General features: G+C 35.8%; 1 protein-coding gene across 2 annotated transcripts in view; it reads left to right on the top strand.

The window, feature by feature from the left end:
* Positions 1-13,982, top strand: part of LOC306870377 (colorectal mutant cancer protein) — a gene marked incomplete at its 5' end in the record, with an annotated part of 85,814 nt that overhangs the window by 26,601 nt on the left and 45,231 nt on the right. For both annotated transcript variants that reach the window (XM_079417610.1, XM_079417609.1), the window contains one exon: positions 9,820-9,933. In XM_079417610.1, the coding sequence (XP_079273736.1) occupies positions 9,820-9,933 (114 nt within the window). The remainder of the gene's footprint in view (positions 1-9,819; positions 9,934-13,982) is intronic.

Below are 13,982 nucleotides of genomic sequence, written 5' to 3'. Positions count from 1 at the left end.
AAAATTTTGTTATCTTTTTTACATTTTTCTGAATTGCATTTTAATTGCTTAATCAAATTTGAACAATTAAAAAGCATGTCTAATTTATTGACATGTCAACAATTATAGGGCCCTATGAATCTCAGACACCCCCCCCCCCCCCCTTCTGTCTTGCCAGATCTGGTGACATTCTACACTATAAATTCCATTTTTATGACTAGATTCTATGATTCTGTCCATGTTTTCTGCATTTTAGAAATCATAGGGCTCTGATTTGTTGAATTTAGAGTTCCCTGATGTATTCCTGAAAGTTTGATCTTTTATACTGCACTCAAAACAAGACAACCTAAACATTGTTTTTCTCTCAAAAACCGTTATCTTTGATGTCTAGCGTGTTGACCTCGGGTCACGACCTTTGACCTCAGTCTCAGTGTGAGTGTTTGAGGTCTGATGTTGCACATTAGTAGCTGCAGGATCTCAAGCCTGAAAACTTCATCCTGCGACTGATGTTAAAAACACTCATAAAATTCCAATAAAGTGAATCGCCTGCCATTTAGTCTCTAAACGATTCACATTTTTGCAGTGCTTTGGGGGAAGGTTTGCGTGTCTGAACGAAAGTGAATCACGCTCCAGTTACTGTCATGCTTTATAACCCGCCATGATGCTGTTGTTGTGAATCGGGCTTTATTGGGTTTGTTTCTAATGGAAAAAACTATTATTTTTAAATTCTTTCAATTTAGATGCTTTGAATTTGTGATTCAAATTGTTTCTGTGTTTTTAGTGACAGACCGATATATCAACCTGTTTTAGAGGAAATTTGAGATTGTCAGAAGTTGACTTGGACAATTAATGGAAGTTGTAGTTCCTCCGTGTGCCAATTATAAAATCTTGATTTCAGCAAATGTTGTTTACATTTATTTTGTTTTCATTAAGTTAAATACGCTATCAGTTTGAGATTGGTAAGAGATTGTTTTTTTATATATATATATTTTTCAAAGAAGTCTCTTCTGCTCACCACGGCTTCATTTATTTTAACTAAAACATTTAATAATAATAAATAATTTAATAATTTATAAAACTTTAAGCAATAGTAGGGCCTTATATATTTTTATTTTTAAGTTAATAACTTATTGATAAGTTTAATAAGTTAAAATTCCAACAATAATAAGGCCCTATGGAATGTATTATTTTTCCCAAATTAAATTTTTGTTTTATGGTTTTGTTTTTGTTAATGGAAACAATATTTTTGTGGAAACTGTGATACATTTTATTTTCCAGGATTCACAGATGAACAGAAAGTTCAAAAGAACAGCATTTATTTGAAATAGAAATATTGTTTAACATTTTAAATGTATTTACTGTCACTTTTGATCCATTTAATACTGTATAACAGCCTAAATAAAAACGTATTGCAATTTAGGCATTGTCTATTAAATAACCCCATATCTCTCAACTACTAGTGTATATACACTTAAAAGACAGCAGAAAATAATAAAGGCCTGACACACAGAGACGATCCCTCCCTATCCTGACAGGAAGGAAAGGCCGGCGTAAACAGCTAAATGAAGCAGAGGACGCAGAGCGTCTGTAGTCCACTATAGGAGACTCACACGACTGCGGACAGACGCTTTATAACAGTCATATGTGAACGAACCAAGACTAAAAAAGTGTAGCAGCAGCGACACACACCAGAGAGAGACGTCATATCAGTGACAGTCAAAGGTGAGCGGATCGTGTGTGTGTGTGTGTGTGTGTGTGTGTGTGTGTGTAAAAAAGGATTCCCAGCATTCTGTCGGCAGCACAAGCACCTCTGACATGTTGTCAGGCAGCTGGGTAAATTAGCTCTGTGTGTGTGTGTGTGTGTGTGTGTGTGTGTGTGTGTGTGTGTGTGTGTGTGTGTGTGTGTTTCGTCGTGATCCAGCAGCAGCTGCAGAGCTCGACTGAATTGTTTCCTGACAGACGTTTCAAAGTGGCTGTTTTTATTATGTAACATCTTTTTAGTCATTCCCAAATTTAATGCATTATGTAAAATCTCATATTGGCAGGTTGGGTCTCATGTGTAGGTGTGTGTGTGCGTGTGTGTGTGTATGTATGTGTTTCTCTGTTTATTGGCATTTCAGTCAGTCATCACTAACTATATTCATATCTATATAATCTACTCCACCGTTCAAAATTTTGGGCCAGTTTTTATTCAGCAAAGATGCATTAAATTGATAAAAAAGTTACATTTATAATGTTAGAAAAGATTTCTATTTCAAATAAATGCTGTTCTTTTGAACTTTCAATTTATCTGTGAATTTTGAAAATAAAATGTATCAGTTTCAACAAAAATGTTGAGCAGCACAACTGTTTTCAGCATTGACAATAATCAGAAATGTTTCTATATATATATATTTACGTAAACAAAAATTAAATGTTCATGTCTGTGAAGAATATGTGCAGAATAAGCAAAAACTATTTCTTGTATTTATCTGCTTTATTTAGCTTGAACTATGAAGGGACACATGCTTGATTAACGATGGCTTCTTATATTGAAACAACATCATTGTGGAAGTGCATTTATGATTTGTCTGCGTCTTCTGCACTGGTTTTGGGGGAAAATGTGCAGAAAAAGACAGAATGGAGTTAAATGTGTTAAACTGAGCTGATAATCATAATATTAGTCCAAATATGTGATAAAAATGTCATGCAATGAGCAGAAGACTATTGTGAGCATGGGTTGTTGGGGTTCAGGTTGTGCAGGTTTTGTGTGGGTCTGATCTGAACTCAACATAAACCATGTGTGTGTGTCAGCGTTACTCGTGTGGTTTAATGCCTTATTAGTGTTTGTTTAGAGCTGAGTGCATTATTGAGTCTCAGACCTGCTTTCACATGCATTAATGATCCGCTTCTGACTTAATGAAACGAAACAGAGCTTAATGAATTAGAAACTAGAAAACCAGACTCAGCACTGAGGACTGGATTTCCTGAAGCGCTGCTTCTCTACTGGTTTTTTGTACAGTAACCCATAACCAGCATTACACAAGTAATGTAAATAAATAAATCAGTGTCTTTGTAAATATCACAATAATAAAGAACTCTAGTAAAATCACTGAAGTGATTGTTTGAATTGAACAAAAAAAATCCAACCGTACATTTTGTCTACAATTGACCAATTATTTCAGCTTATTTCATGAAAAGAAACCGTTTTTGACTAACGTATTACATTTTTAATATATAATTTAAGTTGTTGTTTTGTTCACGCTTTAAATCCGTAAGGTTTATTTCATGAAAGTAAACTAGTATTTGACTAACAATTTATAGTTTTAGGATATACATAATATTTTTGATCAATTTCAATCAAAATATTTAAGAATTTCATCATTTTGCTCATGCTTTACATCAATTATTTAAGTTTATTTCACAAAAATAAACTAGTATTTATATTTTTAGGATATACTCTAATTAAATGTGAATTAAAATATTTGAGAATGGAGAATATTATTGATATATTTCATTGTTTTGGTTATGCTTTACATCTATTTTTTAAGTGTGTTAACTATTTGACTAACAAATCATATTTTTAGGATATACTTCATGTTTTTGTAAATTTTGAGTCAAAATATTTGAAAATGGAGAATATATATAAATGGTACAGTATATTTGATTTCACAACTTGTGAATTTTCACAAAATGTACTCTGTATTAAGTGTAAAAATGTTTCACCAAAGAAATAAACTAATTTAAAATGAGAAATGCTGCCTTGACAATTAGCTGAAAGAAAATATATTCAATTTTTGACTATTTATTGTTTTTTTTGTAAAGTTGTGCGTGTAAACCTGTTGATATGGAGGCTGATGGTCGAGTGGGTAAAGCCATCCCGAATGTTGCTGGTTCGATTCCCTTAAGGGTCAGTAATAAAGATCCAGTTGTGGGTGATATATTCAGGCGTCTTCATCATGTGACACTATAATATCCATCTCACAGAGTCCATTAAAGAGGAGCACGAGGAGACGTGGAGATCAGGCTGAGCGCTCAATGCTTTTAACCTGATTGTGACCCCTGGAGAAATGCTGGAGCGGGTCATTAGCAGATTACAAACTCCACCGCGTCTGTGTGAATATTTAAATCAGCTGGCCGACAGCACTTATGTGGATTACTCCAGTTTTTATAATACATCTGCTTGTTCTTGCTGTTTATGAATCGCAAAATTCAATCATAGAGCATATGCTGTTTTATTCTCTATTTAAAAAATAACACCGTTTCTTAAAAAAGAGCTCATATTTGGACTTGGACTATAAAGTTCTGTGATGTTTCTCAGGAATCACGTCGGATTTAAAAACTTTTTTTTTTTTTAGTAGTAGTTCACAATTATTTGTGTTGCGTTTAAAACTCTAATAATATTCTATATGCAGCTGCATTGCATTAGAATTTTTAAAACATTTAATTTGACTATTTGTGTAGTATTTGGGGATTTATATCGACTCGCACATCTACTAAGTTGAGTGCACGTGCTCAGCATCATATCCAGAGGTTGTGTTTGGGAAATAGACGTATGAGTGCTGCCAGCATTACTGCAGAGGGGTGGGGGGGGTGGGGGGGGGGGGTCAGCCTGGCAGTGCTCAGATCATATGCCCCACACTGCATCAAACTTTTATAAAAGTTAATTTAAGTTTGCTTTTCTTTTTGTAGTAAATATCAGCGTCTCCAGAGTCTCATGTATATTGGGACGTGATGTTCTGCTGGAGAACTTGAAGGAAAGTTGTGTGAAGTTTCTGGGAATGGCATCATTGTTAACACTTGGAGTAATGGAGCCGCGGCCCGTAATCTATTCAATTAGCCGCTGTTAAACGAGCCCCTCGTGCTGCGTTTGGCAGAGCGCCGGCCGTGAGCTGTTACAGAAATCAAGCGCCGTTTCTGATCTGCTTCTGTGGATTGAGAAAAACAACAGAGAGGTTTTAGACTGTTGTGTCCGTCTCTTCGATATGATGAACGTCTCAAAATAACTTTCATAGAAGCGTTTGCCAGACGGCCTTTATTGTGTCTGAGGTCATGCTGGCCTTCCTGGCATCTTTAATAGGCTGTCTAAAGAAAAATAAATAAATAAAGATTACCTGCTTTATTAAACACAAATAATGTCTTTTTTACAGATTTAACATGGAGTGGGAGTGAAGAGGACGGGATAATATTCTGCTTGAATATGCAGCTGTATTGAATTAGAATTAATTTAATTTAGTAAATTTAGTAGTTAAAAATCGGATAATATTCTATTTCACAGCCGTATTGAATTACAATAGTATAATTTTACATTATTAAAGTCAATTTAATAGATTTAATATGTGTAGTATATTCTTACTTAACTGTATTGAATTAGAATAACATTAATTTGATTAAGTTTGCTATTTTAAAAATATTCTACTTTTATATGCAGCTGTATTGAATTCAAATATATTTTTCATTCTTAATTTAATTGACTAATTTGTGTTGCATATAAATAAACCTAATGTTCTACTTGTATATGCAACTGTATTGAATTAAATCTTATATTTTTTTTATTTTTTTATTAATTTTACTATTTTGTATAGCATATGCAAATCTAATAATATTCTTATATATAATTTTTTTTTTTTTTTTTTTTTTTTTTTTTACTATTTCTTCAGTATTTGAACCTCAAATAATTATTTGATTTTTGTTTTGTTTATTTTTAAAGTTATTTTGATTTAGTATTTGTTTACTATATTCATAAACTATTAAAAATGTATAAATAATCAGATTTTAAGAAAACTTTTATGCTATTTAAAACACATTCCAAGTTAAATACAAATGAATTTCTATTCTCCGTTCATCTGTTAAATTAATAAATGTAATGCTGCAGATGCTGTTAATAGATGCACTCATATTGATGCTGGAGTAGTTCTTTAAGGGTTTTAAATTTGCAGCATCAATCAATCAAGTCTCATTTCAGTAATTTGGTTTGTTTGCCACCAAATGACTTTGTCTTCTGATGTGGCATATCTTCATCTTCAGTAATGAATAATTACTGTACAAATGTGTCTTTTGACCTATAATATTACATCACATGGGGCTTTTTCCACCCAGCATTGTCCATGTTTTTCTATGACAGATTTCAAGTGTGAGTCCATGAATGTTTTCTAAGGTCAGGCATGAGTATGTAAGTGTGTTTTTATTAGACAGAGCTGTTTTTATATCAGCGGTGCACTGAAGCTCCAGCTGTGTTTGATTTGCGCTCTCAGCGTCACGCTCTGCACAGGAGGTATTTTCCAGGTGCTTCTTTAATCAGGAGCGGACAGGGATTCAGGAAATGGATGAACGACAGGAAACACTTACAGGAAGCAGATTCTCAGAGAGCAACGACAGTAAACATCTCGGCTGGTTTTTAGGTCTCTAAAGATATGTGCGTTTTATTCAATGGTAGCTAATACAAGACTAATTACCGGTTACACTTATTTGTTTTATAGTTTTTATTTTGTATATTTAGTTTTTTTCAATAATGAAAGGTTTTTTTCAGCTAATGTTTATTTTACATATGTATTTTTAGATAACTATGTGCATATATAAAATATTCCTCATTGGCTTCAAATTTAATAATGATATGATATGTATATGAATGATATTTATGTAATGATGAAAGACTGATTCTTTTGAAATGGATCATATGATTGTTATAATTTTTTTATAGATGTATATTTCTGTACATAGCAATTAGGGATGCACCGAATGTTCTGCAACGGAAATTATTCGGCTGAAAATAGCAAAAAAAAGCTCTTTCGGTGCTGAATAAGAGAAAAAACTGAATAAATGGTACCAAACAATGACGTGATGTGATCAAATAGAGGCGCGCACTAATGCAGCAAACATGTCACGGTTTCGGTACGGTTCGGTATTTTTAGGGAAAAACTATACTGTAAAATAAAAATAGAAAATAAGAATAATCTATCTAATTACAAGCAACAGCACAAATAAAAATACAATAGAGTAAAGATGCAAATAAAATAATCAGTGATTTTCAGGCTTTTTTAGGTAGGTCTAACATTAGTTTTTAGGTACAGAAATTGAATAAAGTAATCAAATGTAAAACAGCATTGCATATTTGACTGTATAAATAAAATATCTTTATTAAAGTTACAGAAGCTATTCAATCAAGAGCAGTGAGTGATTGGTTGTTGCTGTTTGATTAATATTAAGAAAGTGCTGTCACTTTAAGAGAACGCACTGATCCAGTGCACTGAAACTGTATGTTCAGCCAGCTATGTCTGCTATAGGATACTTACCAAGACGGGAATTTTGACATAATTTTTGTGTGAATTTGTCCATTTCAACACAATACTTCTGATAGAGCTTAATATTTGTGCCGCTTCTGATGAGCGCACCACAAATCTTCTCACTGCGCGCACGAGCTCGCGTCCTCTGGCTCTTAAATGTTTAAACTGGCAAAGCTTACATGAGTTTAGTTGAAACGCCGATATCAACGTGTGCTGTTCAGGTCTCACCTGTGCGCGCGCTATCAGCACCAGGGTGATGAGGGAATAAATGCTCATATTACAGCATACGGAACTTGCATTGAACAAGAGTGAATGGTTTGTCCACTTTTTTGATTTTTTTTTTATCATCGCTGTTATTGTAATGTACTGGGAAGCCAGAATGCGCATCCATTAACAGAAACATACATTAGCCGAACCCTGTTTGTTTTACGTGTTATTTATAACAAACCATATTACAGATGCGCTGTCAGTTTTAAGTTGATCCTAGCGCGTGCCGAACCCTAACCCTACCCATCTCCACCCCCTGATCCCTAAACCCACCCCATCTCCACACCTAACCCACCCCATCTCCACCCCTTGATCCCTAAACCCACCCCATCTCCACACCTAACCCACCCCATCTCCACCCCCTGATTCCTAAACCCACCCCATCTCCACACCTAACCCTACCCATCTCCACCCCCTGATCCCTAAACCCACCCCATCTCCACACCTAACCCACCCCATCTCCACCCCTTGATCCCTAAACCCACCCCATCTCCACACCTAACCCACCCCATCTCCACCCCCTGATTCCTAAACCCACCCCATCTCCACACCTAACCCTACCCATCTCCACCCCCTGATCCCTAAACCCACCCCATCTCCACACCTAACCCTACCCATCTCCACCCCCTGATCCCTAAACCCACCCCATCTCCACACCTAACCCTACCCATCTCCACCCCCTGATCCCTAAACCCACCCCATCTCCACCCCCTGATTCCTAAACCCACCCCATCTCCACACCTAACCCTACCCATCTCCACCCCCTGATCCCTAAACCCACCCCATCTCCACACCTAACCCTACCCATCTCCACCCCCTGATCCCTAAACCCACCCCATCTCCACACCTAACCCACCCCATCTCCACTCCCTGATCCCTAAACCCACCCCATCTCCACACCTAACCCTACCCATCTCCACCCCCTGATCCCTAAACCCACCCCATCTCCACACCTAACCCTACCCATCTCCACCCCCTGATCCCTAAACCCACCCCATCTCCACACCTAACCCACCCCATCTCCACCCCCTAGATGTGGATCCAACCACACCCCTTGAATCTTGTGGACTGCAGCGAGCCCTACTTGGAACCGTACGGTTCGATTTTATTTTATTTATTAATTTTTTTCGCGAACCGTGCCACTCCTAGTTAAGTCAAAATGATTAATAAATGATTATATGTATTTTATCTGCTCCATAAATATTTCTAGATAACTTATCTGAATTGTTTAAATGTGTAGAATCGAGGGGAAGTCGTGGCCTAATGGTTAGAGAGTCGGACTTGTAATCCAAAGGTTGCGTGTTCGAGTCCCCGGCCGGCAGGAATTGTAGGTGGGGGAAGTGAATGTCCAGCGCTCTCTCCACCCTCAATACCACGACTGAGGTGCCCTTGAGCAAGACACCGAACCCCCAACTGTTCCCCGGGCGCTGCAGCATAAAATGGCTGCCCACTGCTCCGGGTGTGTGTTCACGGTGTGTGTGTGTTCACTGCTGTGTGTGTGCACGTTGGATGGGTTAAATGCAGAGCACGAATTCCGAGTATGGGTCACTTCAATCCATATTTCGTATTTATTTATTTTATTTTTGCTGTAAAAACAACACTAGCAAATGTCATTCCTCATGCACTTTTTAGTCATAAATGAAATGAATAATTAGAATATGAGTTAAACAGTCTTGCGAAGTTGTTGGTAGTGACTTAGTTGTTGATTTACTGTAATGGTCATAATTTTATAGTATGTTGGAATATATATATCATCCTAAATAAAACGCTTTAGCCTGAGCCGAACACTTTCAGTGTAACACACACAACACACACTGAATGCAGTGTTTTCATGCCAGATGCTGTGTGTGTGTGTGTGTGAATCCTGTAAAATCAAATGCATCACAGTTTCCACAAAAAGATTGTGCAGCACATCTGTTTTCAACATTGATAATAATCAGAAATGTTTGTTGATCAGTAAATCAGTATATTATTATGATTTCTGAAGATCATGAGACACTGAAGACTGGAGTAATGATGCTGAAAAACAGCTGCAGATCACAGTAATAAATTTACATTTTAACACATATTCACATAGAAAACAGCTATTTTAAACTGAAATAATATTTCACAATTTTTCTGTATTTCTGATCAAATAAATGCAACCTTGAGACCTTCCATCAAAAACATAAAAAATCATAATTATTCCAGACTTCTGAACAGTAGATGTTTATATAAAGTCCAAGCTCACCAGAGAAACGGGCTGTGCAGGTTGTGATTTTATGTCTGTATGCTGTAATGTGTGTGTGTGTGTGTGTGTGTGTGTGTGTAGCTACATCTGGCTGCGCTGGCGTCTCTGAAGGGCGACGTGGTGGAACTCAACCAGCGGCTGCTGCAGACCGAGAGAGAGAGAGACACGCTGGAGAAGAGACTGGCCAAAGCACAGGTCACTACACTCATACACACACACACACACACACCGCTGTCAGATCCTGGCACACGAGATGTATGCACACAACAAACCTGCATGCCATCTCTGCAGTGCATCCACTCTCCATCTCACTGAAAACCAGCATCCATCCAGAAAACACAATCAGCCCTTCTTCCTTTCTTGAAGCTGTTCCTGGTCTTACTGTGAACTATTCATCACTGCATGTGATTATAAAGGAAAAACATATGTTTGCATTTGTAATCTTTAAAGAAAATCTAATTACTTGCTTTAAAATTACATTACTTTTTTTGACATCACTTAAAGCCACAAACTGGGGTTTGTGAGTCAATAAATAGCTAATAATTAATAGAATCATGAAAAAGTGAAAAGATTTTGAATCATTTTAAAATAGCAACAGTCATAATAAAACATAAAAAGAAATATATATTTGATCAAGTGACCATTAATTGACATCAGATAATCATGAACATGTAAATAAGTTGAGGACATATTAACTTGGACATATTAAAATCTGGATAATGTTAACTACTAGCCAAATTACTGCTTTAAGGATTTTAAAAATATATATTTTTATTATAGTTTGAATTAATTTTTGTATTTAAATTTTTCAAAGAAAGATTTAATAATTTAGTTGTTTTTTGTCATTTATATATTTTTATATTATCTTTATATTATCTTTTATATTATCATTTATATATTTTATATATATATATATATATATATATATATATATATATATATATATATATATATATATATATCGTTTTTTGTTAATTTTAAATTATATCTATATTCTTTTTAAACCATGGAAATAAAAATGGGAAATGTTGCATTGGCAGCTAGCTGAAATATTTTTTAAACAAGTTTTTTTTTTTTTTTTTTTTTTTTTTTTTTAGTGAACATTTATTTTATTTTAAGGAACAAATTGAATATAAAAACAAATGAGTGGTGTTTGACTATGCAGAACTCACTTGTGATTCTTGGATGTTGCTAGAGTGGTTGTTGTGCAGTTGCTAAGGTGTTTGGAGTTGTTTTCTGTGTAGTTTCTATGGTGTTATAGGTGGTTGCTACATGGTTGGTAGCATGTTGTAGGTTGTTAGATCTATGGCTATACAATATAAACAATATATATATTGTTTTATAATTATTTTTTCATATTTTAGTATATTTCAGTGAACATTTATTTTATTTTATTTCAGGTAACGAAAATATTTTTATGGCTTTAGATTTAGTTGGGTTTTTTTATTAATATTAATATATCACTCATTATATTATGTGAGATTATAAGAATCTTAATTAGCTATCAACTGCTTGTTGATGGTTATAGTAGCTAACTAAAAACTAAAACAAAAAGAAAATTACTTGAAATAAAATAAACATTAATTTGGATATAATGTAAAAAATTTGCATTTGTTTACAATAAGTGTGACGTTATAACATAACTAAAACTAAAATAAAAATTATATAGATATTTAAAAATAACAGAAATTAATAAAAATAACAAAAATGAACAACAAAATTACTAAAACTTTAACTAAAATTAAAACAAACTAATTCATAATATTAGCAAAAAATTATAGTATTATAATGATGATTTAATAGTCTGTCAGTGATACTAAAGAACATATCGGTGCATGTTTGTAATTGGTTGTGCAGGCATTTATTGTGACACATAGATGTGATTCTCAATCTGACAGCTAATTTGTCTGGTGTACATGCATGAAAAGCACATCTGGACACCCGTGATCCGCCCGTCTCCCATCATCCCCGGTGGTGAGACAGACTCCATCTGTCGCATCAACATCACATGACTGTTGAACTGGACACACGATTCTTCAGACCTCGTTGAGTGGCGATAATTAAAAGAGTGGAGTGTAGTCTGTGTTACAGATGCTGTCACTGCTGTCTGACACTACGGCCGTCTCTGTGGAAGCCTGAGGCTCTGAAACAGAAACATTGGCTGGAAAGCAGCCAATCAGAAACGCTCTCTGCCTGTCAATCATGTGTGACACTCAGTCGACCAGTTGATCGGTTTAGCCGATTAATCGGTACCGATAACCGATTGACAAAATCCTCAGAAATTCATGCTGGTAGTTTGTCTGTTGCTGGAGCAGCTGAGAAGGCTTATGTTTGTTTTCATTCAGTATCCATTCTAAAAATTATCAGTTGGTTATTGGCCAGTGCCAACCTAGTTATCATTATCGGTTTAATCGACTATCAGTCAACGTCTCGTTCATTCATTCATTCTTTGCTAATGATAATTTCTGTTTAATATTTATTACAATTTTATTATGTATATACATTATCAACATTATATTGACCATCATTTGCTCTGTTCTCTAGTTATCAGCTTCAATCATTAAGATGCCCGTATCGGTCAATCTAGAAAAATTCTTAGAAGTAACTCTGAAGGGTGTAGGCGTATTTGTTATGTTCATGAAGGAATGGCTGAGACTGAAAAATGTGAAATGCACAATCCTGAAAGATGCCGTGAAGGGGCAAAATGGCCTCAGGCACATGCCTCAGTCTTGACCTTTGACCTCGACCTGGAGGATTCTTGACCTTTGACCTGCAGCCTATTTCAGAGAGTGCTGTTAAGAGGGTCTGTTCTCATTGTCTTTCCTTCAGTGTGTTTTCCTATAAAGCAACACTTTTCATCAAATAGTCCCACACGTCCCGAGTCCTCTCCTGAAACAAAGCGAGTATTGTTGCCAGTGAGAATTACTGTTGAAACGCAGCCATAAACATCAGCTGACGTCCAGAAATTAGAGCAGCGAATCAACGGTACGCTGATTATTCATGACACATCCGCTTAATGAAAAAACCCAAGCGAAAATTGAAAACACATGCTGTCAAGCTGATAGTCGCTTTGAGATCTTCAGTTACGTTTGGCGTCTCTGTTCTTGGCCTTTTGTCTAGATCTGATCTAAAAGCTGCCTTGCTGTGTAACGCCTGCATATGCAGCATCTTCTCTGAAATCGAAGCTCATGAATGACTGACGTGAAAGACTTGTAGCTACATCATGTACAACACTAGAAACTCAACTCATTCTTCACTACAGTGAAATTTTACTACATTATATGTGTACGTTTCTAACCTAATGACGATACTCTAATTAGCATACAAATACACAGCACATAAATAAAACATCCTGTTTTATAAGAACTATATAAGAAAATAATTATACTGTAACATAATATCATATAATATATTACACACACACATATATAAATATATATATACAGTGCCCTCCATAAGACAGTAAAGTCAATAATCCCTTGCGCACAATCACAGCAGTGAGTCTGTGACCCATAGACATCACCAGACTCTTGCTCTCATCCTTTGAAATACTTTTCCCAGCCTTTAATGCAGCCAATTCCAATTGTTGCTTGTTTTGGTGAGTTTCTGCCTTTATTCTCCTCTTCAGCTGCTGAAATTCATGTTCAATCAGATTTAAATCTGGAGATTGACTTGGGCAATCTGAGACTTTCCATTTCTTTGCCCTTATAAACTCCTTGACTGAACTGGCAGGGTGTTTTGGGTCATTGTCCTGATGCAATATGAAGCACTTCCCAATGAATCTGGTGGCATTTTCTTGAATATTGGTAGGCAAGATGGTTTTGTACCCTTCCAAATTCATTCTGCTACTGTCATCATACATTAAGTCATCAGTAAAGTTGAGAGGGCCTGTTCCAGAGACAGCCATGCATGCCCATGCCATGACACCACCTCCACCATGCTTTACAGATGAGGCTGTATTCTTGGGATCATTGCAGTTCACTTTTTTTCTCCACATTAGTGCTTTCCCATCACTTAGATAAAGGTTCATCTTTGTCTCATCAGTCCATAAACACAGTTCCAAAACTCTTCTGGCTCACCTTTGTGCTTTTTTGCAAACTCTAATCTTGGCTTTCTATGTTTGGTGCTGGTCAGAGGTTTGCATCTTGCTGTGTAGCATCTGTAATTCTGTGTCAAAGTCTCCTGAGGACAGTAGATTGTCAGAGCATCACCCCAGCTTTCTGGAAGTTGTTGGTGATTTTACA

This window comes from Barbus barbus (assembly GCF_936440315.1).
Source record: "Barbus barbus genome assembly, chromosome: 5".
Classification (NCBI taxonomy): domain Eukaryota; kingdom Metazoa; phylum Chordata; class Actinopteri; order Cypriniformes; family Cyprinidae; genus Barbus; species Barbus barbus.
This window is presented reverse-complemented; position numbering and strand designations above follow the sequence as displayed.